General features: G+C 45.2%; 1 protein-coding gene across 2 annotated transcripts; it reads left to right on the top strand.

The window, feature by feature from the left end:
* The first annotated feature begins 6 nt into the window (after positions 1–6).
* LOC112038720 (disease resistance protein RGA2-like) lies at positions 7–5,824 on the top strand. 2 transcript variants are annotated; one of them, XM_065765304.1, is made up of 4 exons: positions 7–343; positions 4,426–4,605; positions 4,684–5,084; positions 5,154–5,824. In XM_065765304.1, the coding sequence occupies exons 3-4, from the start codon at positions 4,686–4,688 to the stop codon at positions 5,553–5,555; spliced, it is 801 nt and encodes a 266-aa protein (XP_065621376.1). In that variant the 5' UTR covers positions 7–343; positions 4,426–4,605; positions 4,684–4,685; the 3' UTR covers positions 5,556–5,824. The 2 variants fall into 2 exon arrangements, with proteins under 2 accessions (XP_065621376.1, XP_023927334.1); XM_024071566.2 differs by lacking the exons at positions 4,426–4,605; positions 4,684–5,084.
* Positions 5,825–11,351: the final 5,527 nt, after the last annotated feature.

The raw sequence follows: 11,351 nt of genomic DNA, 5'->3' as shown, positions 1-11,351 counted from the left end.
ATCTATCAAACTTCCATTTCCAAGTATGGCTGAATCTATAGTTTCTTCTCTCTTGGAGCAGTTTGCTTCAATCACTTTTCAGGAGGCTGAACAAGAGATAAGGTTGGTCATTGGTGTTGATGAAGAAGTTCGAAAGCTTGAAGGCAATCTCCGAACCATCCAGGCGGTGCTTGATGATGCTGAGAAAAGACAGCTGAAGGAGGAAGCTGTGAAGCTTTGGTTAAAAAGGCTTAAAGATGTATCCTACGAGATGGATGATGTGCTGGACGAGTGGAACACTGCAATGATCAAATCAGAAATTGAGAAACAAGAAAAATCTGAAAGCTCCCCTATTCTAAAGAAGGTATGCTCTTTCATCCCTTCCTCTTCGTGTTGTTTTCGTCAATTTAAAAAACTTGGTTTGCGTCACGGTATTGCTCACAAAATAAAAGAATTGAGTGAAAACTTAGATGAGCTTCACAAAGAGAGTGACAGGTTCGGGTTTAGGATTTACTTGAATAGGGATACTGAAGCAGTTGCTCGACCAAAAACTACCTCCCTTATTGATGTGTCTAAAATATGTGGTCGTGATAAGGAAAGGAATGAGCTAGTGAGCAACCTCTTGGGCAAGGGTAGCCAAGAAGAAAAGAGCCCCCATGTCATCTCTTTAATAGGCATGGGAGGTATGGGAAAAACAACTCTTGCCCAACTAGCCTACAATAATGTTGATGTGCAGGCCCATTTTGAAACACTAATATGGGTATGTGTTTCTAATCCTTTTGATCAAATTAGGGTTGCCAAAGCAATCATTGAATCTATTGTAGATCAACCCCCTGACAATACTGAATTGCAAAATCTAGTAAATAGAATTTGTGATTTGATAAGGGGAAAGAAGTTTTTTCTTGTTTTAGATGACGTGTGGTCTGAAAAACCCAATGATTGGGAGCCATTCGAACTTGCACTCAAATGTGGCGCTCAAGGTAGTAGAATTTTGATCACCACATGTAAGGAGGGAGTTGCAAAGATGGTAAATAGTGCATATACCATCAATTTAGATGTATTATCTGACGAAGACAGCTGGTTGATATGCAGTCTAGTGGCGTCTTTTGACAAAGACGATGAGCAACTAGGAAAACTTGGTCGAGAACTAGCAAATAAGTGTAAAGGCTTGCCACTCGCTGCAAAGATTCTAGGGAGTGTCATGGGCGGCCAAAGAAGTAGGCAAAAATGGAAGAATATTTTGGACAGTAATTTATGGGAATTAGAAGATGTTCAAAATGGTGTTTTAGGACCATTATTATATAGTTATAATGAATTGCCGTCAACAATAAAACAATGCTTCTTGTATTGTGCTAACTTTCCAAAGGATTATCTTTTTTCTAGAAATGAGTTGGTCTACCAATGGATGGCACAAGGATATTCTGGCTCGAAATCTAATATGGAGGATATGGGAGAAAGGTACTTTGAAAAATTAGCTATGCACTCCTTCTTCCAAGATTTTGAGAAAGACGACAATGATGATGATAAGATAATAAGATGTAAAATGCATGATATAGTGCATGACTTTGCCCTATCAATGACAACAAATGAATGCTTCACAATTGATGTTGACAAAGTATTGGGGATAGAATTAAAAAGTGCTCGCCATTTGACATTAGAATTAAAGAAGGAAACACAATTTCCAGTATCTATTTATAATGCAAAAAATCTACGAACTCTTTTTTTTAGAGATTCAAGCATTGTCTTTCCACTTGATTTATTCCAACATTTGACATGCCTCCGGTCAATGAATTTGGAATATAGTGCCTTTGAGAAAAACTTCCAAATGAAGTGGAAAAATTAAAACATTTAAGATTTCTCAATTTATCAGGTTGTTCTGATATTACAAAATTACCTGAAACAATGTGTAATTTATGTAATTTACAAACTTTGGATATTAGTAATTGTCGTAAAATTAAGAAATTACCTCAAGGAATGGGTAAACTAATTAAATTGAGACATCTTCTTATTGATGGTTGTCATGCATTTACCGAACCCTTTTCAAAGGGATTCGGAGATTGAGTTCTCTTAGAGCATTAAAGAAATTCATAATAGGTGGTATAAACAATATTGGGGAATGTAAACTTGGAGAGTTGAAGAATCTAGTCCACCTTAAAGGGTCTTTTGAGATAAAAGGCCTGGAAAACGTAACAGATGTACAAGAGGCTGAGAATGCACAACTAAAAAAGAAGATACACATCCGTGAGTTGAGATTATGGTTTGGTGGGGAAGCTGAGAATAGAAGAGGAGAGAATGATGAATTAGTTCTTAATGCGTTGGAGCCACATCCAGAGTTGGAGAGTACTGTGTATACTAATTGGGTGATGTCTTTGACCATTTTGAAAAAGCTTCAGCTTAAGCATTGGGATAAGTTAGAGCAATTGCCTCCTCTGGGGAAGCTGTGTTTCCTCGAATCATTAACGATATCTTATCAAAAAGGGGTGAAAAAGGTGGGTGTTGAATTATTGGGAATTGATGAGGCCGAGAATTTCACCAGTGAGCCGCACAATACCTATGCGCTCGAAAGTAAACCTGCACAACACAAAGAAGAAATCCTCACAAAGAGCGCCGGTGTGGTGTCGGCCAAATACTCTCTGAAGGTTAAGTCAGTTGTCTTCTCACAACTCTAGAGTACTAGAGAGGGTAAATTACACGTACGTTGAGTTATGAGAGTATTGGCGCTTTTATAGTAGTCGAAAGTTGACCTCTCCTTCTTGGAATCGAAGTCTTTCCTTGTAGAAATTCTCCTAAGGAACACCCAAACGTGATGGACAAGTCTCCTTCCTTATGGAGAAGATCCTTTATTAATGTACGTGGCAAACAGAATCCTCATGAGCGTGGATTCAAAATCTTTTCCTTGTAGGACTCTATGAGGTGTATTGCAAGTACACCAAGGGCTTTTCTACCTTCCTCATGGGCCTCGGACCTATGGGCCCGTCCTCTAACGGACCATAGCAGGTAACCCTCAGGCCCATCTCAAGCCGAAACCCAACCTCTTCAGTTGCCCCCTTCACCACATGGGTCCGTTATACTTTAGTGGAAGGAAACATGGGGTGACGGTAATCCTTAACGATGGTGACGGTTGAGATGTCTGGGTCATCGGTTCCAAGTTGTCTTAATGCTGACGGGTCCAAGATACTCCGTCAGGTTTTAGTGTCACAGACGACCTGGAAAGCATTAATGTGTGACACATGTCGTACTCCTACTGGCGATTGTATATGATTGAAGCGTCGCTTCGTCTTACGTGCACTTCTCCTATAAATATTGCTTCCTTCCCCTCTCATTTTTCCATTTTCACGAAGAATTTCCTTGTCAGAGAGAGACCGTCGAACTTGTCAGAGAGCAGCCTGTCCACTTACTGCAACCGTCAGCGGCACTTTCATTCGTCTGCTTTTACTGGTAAGCCATTCCTACCCGTCTGGTATTTTATTCCTTGTTTTAACTTTTCTATGAAAAACAAATCCCTTTCTTTTCCCGTCATATTTCCCAACATCCGTCATAGCCTTAGGTTTTGTCGTTACCTGTAGGAAATGTCTAGTGCGTCAAGTAACCAGTCTGTCGTTCGTGACGGAGCGGGTTATGAAGAGGTGTATCCGTCAGGTCAAAAAGACCAAGAGGATCTGAGCGAGGATAGGAGTCCGTCTGCATCCTCCCCTTACTCAACAAATGAGGATATGGAGATGGTAGAGATAGTTGAAGAACAAGTAGAGGAAATTAGATCCGTCGTGGGAGCAGACGGACTTAGGGAGTTCGTCATGTTATCGGAGTGGACGGTGAACGCTTTTACTTCAACCATCAAGGAGCCACATTTCAACACCATTAGAGAGAACTACCAAATCCCTGACCATATTCCCATCCGTCTGCCCTTTAAGTCAGAGAAATGCTATTACAAGGGGGTGGACGGTGTTGGAATATATGAGCAGGTGCTCAAGGCTGGCCTTAGATTCCCATTGAGTTCTCTCCATCGCGAACTCCTGCGGTATTTGGGATTGTCCGTCAGCCAAATATCCCCAAACGCCTGGAGAGTCTTCATTGCAATGGAGGTACTGTACGAAGCCATGTCAGGCGGTAGACGTAGGCTGACGGTGAGGGAATTCCTTCACTGCTACCGTCTAGACGAGATAGATAAGTCAAGGGGAATGTATAGCTTCATCCCCCGGAGCTCCGTCTTGAAGGTTATTTTTGAAACTCCAGATTCGAATAGAGACTGGAAGAGCCGCTACTTCTTCATAGAAGGAGACGGTTGGATGTGTCGTCCAGGGGAGACGGATCACATGCCAGTGGATACAACGTGGGGCATTTTAGCTGAGTCTGGTATACCCGTCATATGAAAGCAATTTATTTTTATTTCACTTATTTAGTTTTCATAAAAATTTAACGTTCGTCTACTTTCTCTCTTTTTTTCAGTCCGTCAGCGCCCACAAATAGAACTTGAAGAATTTAGCTTTTTGGAAAAGATTTTTAAAAAGACATCGTTGGAGGAAAAGACCTGGGCAAAGCTCATCACCCTCGACACTATTCATTGGTACTGTGACGGACCTGAACCTTCTCCTGCAGCCCGAAAATACGACAAGAGAATTCGTCAACGTATGCTTCTCCCTTAATTCAAACAATTTCGTCCGTCTATTACTTTCTTTTTGTAATTTGCTCCGTCTACTTTGGCAGAAATGGATGATGCCAAGAGAAGAGCCTTGATCAGAGTTAACGCTGCCAAGAAGAAAGAGTCCGTTGGGGCGAACCCTATGGGAACGGGTTCCAGCCTTCCCCAGAAAAGGAAGGTGCCGTCCAGAGGAGACCGTCTACCAAAGAAACCCAAGGTTCCACTGGAGCCCATCCTGGGTCTTATGGCTGACGCCAAAACCACCACTCCTCTGAAGCATGGGGCAAGGAAAGGCCTTATGACGGGCCCGTCCACTCAAAAGGAGAAGGCGCCCGTCCTCCTACGAGAGGACCCTAAGTACGCTTTAGAGAAGCTCTCGTTCGTCATCTCTCCTGACGATTATGAAGATCTAGGCAACCATTCCATGGAGGCTATGGGGGAGACGGGCCTATTCAATATAGCACAGGTAATTGATCCGTCTGCTACACTTTTGCTTTTTGACCATAATAATTGGCTAACTCTTTTTCACTTTCAGGCCATGCTGATGATGAAGGGGCTTATGGGACGGTGCCTTAGTCATGAGACCACGTTGGACCGTCTGAGGGAGAAGGCTAAGGCGACGGATGATGAGTTAACTCAGCTGAGGGCGTGGAAGGCCGTCCAGGAGAAGAAGTTGAAAATGGCTGAGGGGGTGAGGGACGAGTACTTTAAGAAGACGAAGGAGCTGTCCAAGGTTTTGGAGGACAAGGAGAAGGAAATCTGTCAGGCAAAGGTAGATGCCGTTCGTGAGTATCGTGACTCCAACGACCTTCTGCTGGAGCCGGGGTCTTCCTTCAATGACGGCTTTGACGATGCCTTTCGTCAGGTGAAGAGCTTATATCCAGACCTTGACCTATCCTCTGTCAACATAAGTGTTCCGGAGCAAACCTCCGTTTAGCTCGCCAGATCCGACGACACTGACCAGCTTTTTGGTGACAAGGCTCATGTCGACGGGGATCAAGCATACAGGGCAGTCGAGAATGACAGAAACGACGAGGAGGTCCGTCAGGAAGGAACAGATGCCCCAGCCAATAGTTGAAATAATTTTACTGTTTATCTAGTTTTTGCTTGTAAAGATATCTTAAGAACAATTTTTCATCCGTCATGGATGTTATGTAGCTACTTAATAATTGGTTTTTTATATTATGTTATTTGATCCGTCTGTTATTTTGTTTGCCTCTTGTAGTTTTGTATCTGTTCATCTTGTTTATACACATCTAGCTGTTTATGTTGTGGACTTTGGCAGATTACCCTACTGTAGGAGGGTCCGTCTACTTAACACTTTCTACCCACTAGTGATTATCCGTCCACTTGTTGACCAATTCTAATCCGTTCACTATGGGGATGGGTTCGTCCATGTTACGGACTGTTTTGTCCGTCTATTAATTTTAAACATTAGAATTTCATCCGTCCATTTTTGTGGACTAAATTTGATCCGTTCATTAAGAGACTTGATATATATCATCTTGGTGGGATTCGTCCATCTTTTGGATTAAATATGGTCCGTCCTCCTCAGGACTTAATTTATATCCGTCCAGCTTGTGGACTTAGACTATATCCGTCCAGCTTGCGGACTATGGGTTTTCATCCCGTTGGGGTGATCCGTCCACTTTTTGAACTTAGGTTATATCCGTCCAGCTTGTGAACTTTGGATTTTCATCCCGTTGGGATGATCCGTCCACTTTGTGGGCTTAGATTATATCCGTCCAGCTTGTGGACTTTGGGTTTTCATCCCGTTGGGATGATCCGTCCACTTTGTGAACTTAGGTTATATCCGTCCAGCTTGTGGACTTTGGATTTTCATCCCGTTGGGATGATCCGTCCACTTTGTGGGCTTAGCACTTCTCACCCTCTTGGGATGACTCGTCCATATTGAGGGTTGATTTTTTAGTAGGAACATCATAGTCGTGTCTGAATATTTCTTCTTATTGAAACTAAAGCATGTAGAAAAAGTACCTGCCCCCTAGGGCTTAAAAAGGCACTTGCAAGAGTAATTGTTTGAAAGTAAAACTAAACATAACAAGACCGAATAGTAGAAAAAGATTGTTTTAAAGCAAGAACTTAATGATAAACTTGGAAGCATGGAAGCGCTGCTGCTCTTCACGTCGTCTTTACTGGTAGTATCTCCGCAGGTGCTCCGTATTCCAAGGGTGCTGCAGCTTCTGTCCGTCCATTGTTTCGAGGTGGTAGGTCCCTTTCCTTTGCCATGATGTGATCCTGTATGGTCCTTCCCAGTTGGGGCCAAGCTTTCCATGCAAAGGATCCCTGGTAGCGCCCATGACCTTCCGTAGGACAAGGTCCTCGATCTGGAAGTCTCTATGCCTGACGTTGGAGTTGTAGTATTTTGCCATAAGGTTCTGGTATCGTGCCATCCTCTGCTCTGCTGCTGCGCGAACTTCATCCACTAGGTCTAGTTGAAGGCGCAAGGACTCTTCGTTCGTTTCTTTGTTGTAGCTTTCCACCCGATATCTCGTAAGTCCTACCTCTGCCGGGATGACAGCTTCGCTCCCATATGCCAGCCGAAACGGCGATTCTCCCGTAGGTGTTCTTGATGTAGTACGGTAAGCCCATAAGACGCTTGGCAGTTCCTCAGGCCATATGCCTTTTGCCCCTTCAAGGCGGGTCTTGATAATCTTTAGCAAGGACCGGTTTGTGACTTCTACTTGCCCATTGGCCTGTGGGTGTGCTGGGGACGAGTAATGATTCTTGATTTCTAGCTCTGAGCAGAAGTCTCTAAATGCGCTATTATCAAACTGCTTTTCGTTGTCCGAGACGAGGACCCTGGGTATCCCGTACCTGCAAATGATAATCCTCCATACGAAACTTCGGATATTCTTTTCAGTGATGGTGGCTAAGGCTTTGGCTTCTACCCATTTCGTGAAATAGTCGATGCCGACTACCAAGAACTTCAACTGCCTTATAGCCGTCGGGAAAGGGCCCATGATATCTAGTCCCCATTGGGCAAAAGGCCAAGGGGCCGTCATGGGCGTGAGCTCTTCGGAGGGTTGTCTGATTTAGTTACCGAACCTCTGGCACTTGTCGCAAGTCTTGACATAAGCCTGGGCATCTTTTAACATAGTAGGCCAATAGTAACCGGCTCGGATCAGCTTATGAGCTAATGACCTCGCACCTGAGTGATTTCCACAGATACCCTCGTGAACCTCCCTCATCACGTAGTCTGCCTCTTCACTGCCCAAACACCTTAGGTACGGTCGGGAGAACCCTCTCTTGTATAAGACATCTTTTATTAGCACGAATCGTGAGGCCTGTACCTTCAACTTTCTTGCGGCGTCTTTTCCGTCTGGCAGGGTACCTGATCTTAGGTATGCTATTAACGGTGTAGTCCAATTACTCTTGGAATTGACGTCGAGTACATTCCTTCCGTCATCTATTAGCGAGGAGAGTTGTACAAACGACAATACCTGTTTCGGGAACAATCATGACTTCTGCCGAGGCCGCCTTTGCCAGACGGTCGGCGCATTCATTTTCTTCTCTTGGTATCTGGACGAATCTCACTACGAGGTTGTCGATCCGATTGTTCACCTCTTGTAGGTATTTCTTCATTCTCTCATTCTTGCAGTCGTAGCTATCGTCGATCTGTCGTATTACCACCTGGGAGTCGCAGTGTACGACTATATTTTCTGCACCTGCCGCTTTAACGAGGTCTAGACCAGCTACTAGTGCTTCATATTCGGCTTCGTTGTTAGTTGTGGGGAAGTCGAATCGGATCATGCACTTGATTTTATCCCCTTCCGGGGTTTGGATGACAACACCTGCTCCTCCTGCCTTTCTGTTTGCCGATCCGTCCGTGTGGATGCTCCACTGCGCAGCTTCTTCGACCCTGCCCTCTGATAGTGTGAACTCTGCGATGAAATCTGTCACGGCTTGGCCTTTGATCGTGGTTTGCGGGCGATATTGTATGTCAAATTCGCTCATCTCAATTGCCCACAAAGCCATCCGTCCGGCTGTGTCGGGTCTATCCAAAGCTCTTCTTAAAGGTTGATTCGTCAGGACTATGATAGTGTGGGCTTGGAAATACGGCTTTAGCTTTCTTGCCGCAATTACTAGTGCAAAGGCCTGCTTTTCTATTTGCGGATATCTCTCTTCTGCTCCTCTGAATGCCCGACTTATAAAATAGACGGGTCTTTGAGATCCGTCTTCCTCTCTTACCAGTGCCGCGCTGACCGCCGCTTGTGAAACAGCTAGGTAGAGGTAAAGTTCATCTCCAGGTCTGGAGAAGCTGAGCAATGGTGGGGACGTGAGGTACTTCTTCAACTCTTCAAAGGCCTTCTGGCATTCCTCCGTCCACTCGAATGATTTTCGCAAAGTTTTGAAGAATGGAAGACACTTGTCTGTTGCTTTTGAGACGAACCTATTCAGGGCGGCAATTTTGCCGTTCAGTCTCTACACGTCCTTGACCGTCTTTGGTGGTTCCAACTCCATGATGGCCTTGACTTTTTCCGGATTGACTTCTATCCCTCTGTGGAATACCATGAATCCCAAAAACTTCCCCGCCGTTACACCAAACGCGCACTTGTTCGGGTTGAGCTTCATATTATACGAGCAGAGTGTGTCGAAAGTTTCTTGGAGGTCCTTTAGGTGATCGCTTTCGAATGGGCTTTTTACCAGCATGTTGTCGACATAAACTTGCACGTTCCGGCCGATCTGGTTTGCGAACATTTTGTTCATCAGTCTCTGGTACGTGGCGCCTGCGTTCTTAAGGCCAAACGACATTACTTTGTAGCAAAAGAGCCCTTGGCTTGTGACAAAGGAGGTTTTCTCCTGATCGGCTTCGTCCATCTTAATTTGATTGTAGCCCGAGAAAGCATCCATGAAACTCAAAAGCTGGTGTCCCGCTGTCGAATCTACTAATGTGTCTATCCGGGGTAACAGGTAGCTGTCCTTTGGGCATGCCTTGTTGAGGTCCGTAAAATCGACGCACATTCGCCACTTCCCATTAGCCTTCTTAACCATTACTACGTTTGCTAACCATTCGGGATAGTATACTTCTCGAATGAAGTTTGCTTCCAGTAGCTTCTTCACTTCTTGTGCAATTGCTTCGTCTCGCTCCTGGGCAAATACCCGCTTCTTCTGTCGGACAGGCGAGTATGATGGGCTTACATTCAACCTGTGAACTATTATTGAGCTTTCGATTCCGGGCATGTCCTCGTGGCTCCAGGCGAACACGTCCTGATTCATTCGAAGGAACGTTATGAGTGCCAGACGGGTCGGATGGCTGGCTAGTGTGCCAATCCTGGTCGTCCTTTCGGGTCTTGACTCATCAATAATTATCTCTTCTAGCTCCTCTACTGGCTCTGCTACCGTCCGTGCCTCTTCCACGCTCATTGTTTGCTGCTGGCCTTCCGTTTCGAGCATGGCAATGTAGCATTCACGGGCGGCCACCTGGTTCCCACATAACTCGCCAATCCCGTGCTCTGTAGGGAACTTGATCATCAGGTGATAAGTTGAAGTTGCGGCCTTCCACGCATTCAGGGTAGGTCGTCCGATGATGGCGTTGTATGCAGATGAACAATCGACTACAAGAAACGTCACGTCCTGTGTGATTTGTCGTGGATAATCTCCGATTGCCACTGAAATCGTTACCGCTCCCAATGGAAACACTTTCGTTCCTCCGAAGCCGACCAGCGGATTGCTTGTTGGTATCAGCCGTTCCCTATCAATTTTCATTTGCTGGAACGCCGGGTAATAGAGGATGTCTGCTGAGCTGCCGTTGTCTACCAATACTCTGTGCATGTTATACTCGCCTACTCGGAGAGTGACAACTAACGCATCATCATGCAGATGGTGGAGACGTCGTGCATCTTCTTCTGAAAATCCAATGATTGGACTATCTTTCCGCGCCATCTTTGGTGTTGAGCCCGTTAACTGGACATTCTGAACCATTCTTAGGTGGGTCTTTCGGGCCTTCTTGGATGACCCAGCAATTGATGTTCCCCCCAAGATCCTCCTTATGTCCCCGACTGGGGGTCTTGGACGTTCACTATCTCTTCGGGGCTGCTGCTCCTGGGGCGTCGGATCCATTCTGTCTTTTCTGACGAACTTTTGTAACTTCCCCTGTCTGATTAGGGCCTCTATTTGTTGTTTTAAGTTATAGCAGTCTGCTGTGTCGTGGCCGTGATCGCGGTGGAAACGGCAGTATTTGTCTCTTGATCTTTTGCTGGGATCTGATTTCAGTTTCCCGGGGAAGGTTAAACCCCCCTCGTCCTTGATTTGCATTAGGACCTGATCTATCGGAGCCATCAACGGCGTGAAACTTGTGAACCTCCCTCCGGGTGGCTTAGTGCGTCGCTCAACTCTTCGGTCGTCAATGCTTGTCCTCTTCGACCCTTGATCTCTTCGCCCTTCTTCTTGCAGTTCTCTCTTCCTTGGCTTATCCTCTCGAGCCTGCAATGCGTCTTCTGCGTTCATATATTTGGTTGCCCTGTAGAGTACTTCTGACATAGTTTTAGGGTCGTTTTTGTACAAGGAGAACAAAAATTTGCCCTTCCGCAACCCGTTCGTGAAGGCAGCAACCAGAATTTTTTCGTCGGCTTCGTCTATTGAGAGCGCTTCCTTATTAAAGCGTGTTATATAGGCCCTCAGCGTCTCATCCTCCCGTTGCTTAATACTCATCAGACAAGCTGTGGACTTCTTGTATCTGTGCCCTCCAATGAAGTGCGTGGTGAACTGAGCA

The sequence above is a fragment of the Quercus suber genome, unplaced genomic scaffold, assembly GCF_002906115.3.
Source record: "Quercus suber isolate HL8 unplaced genomic scaffold, Cork oak 2.0 scaffold_619, whole genome shotgun sequence".
Classification (NCBI taxonomy): domain Eukaryota; kingdom Viridiplantae; phylum Streptophyta; class Magnoliopsida; order Fagales; family Fagaceae; genus Quercus; species Quercus suber.
Note: the sequence above shows the minus strand (reverse complement) of the source record. Positions and strands in the feature narration are given on the sequence as shown.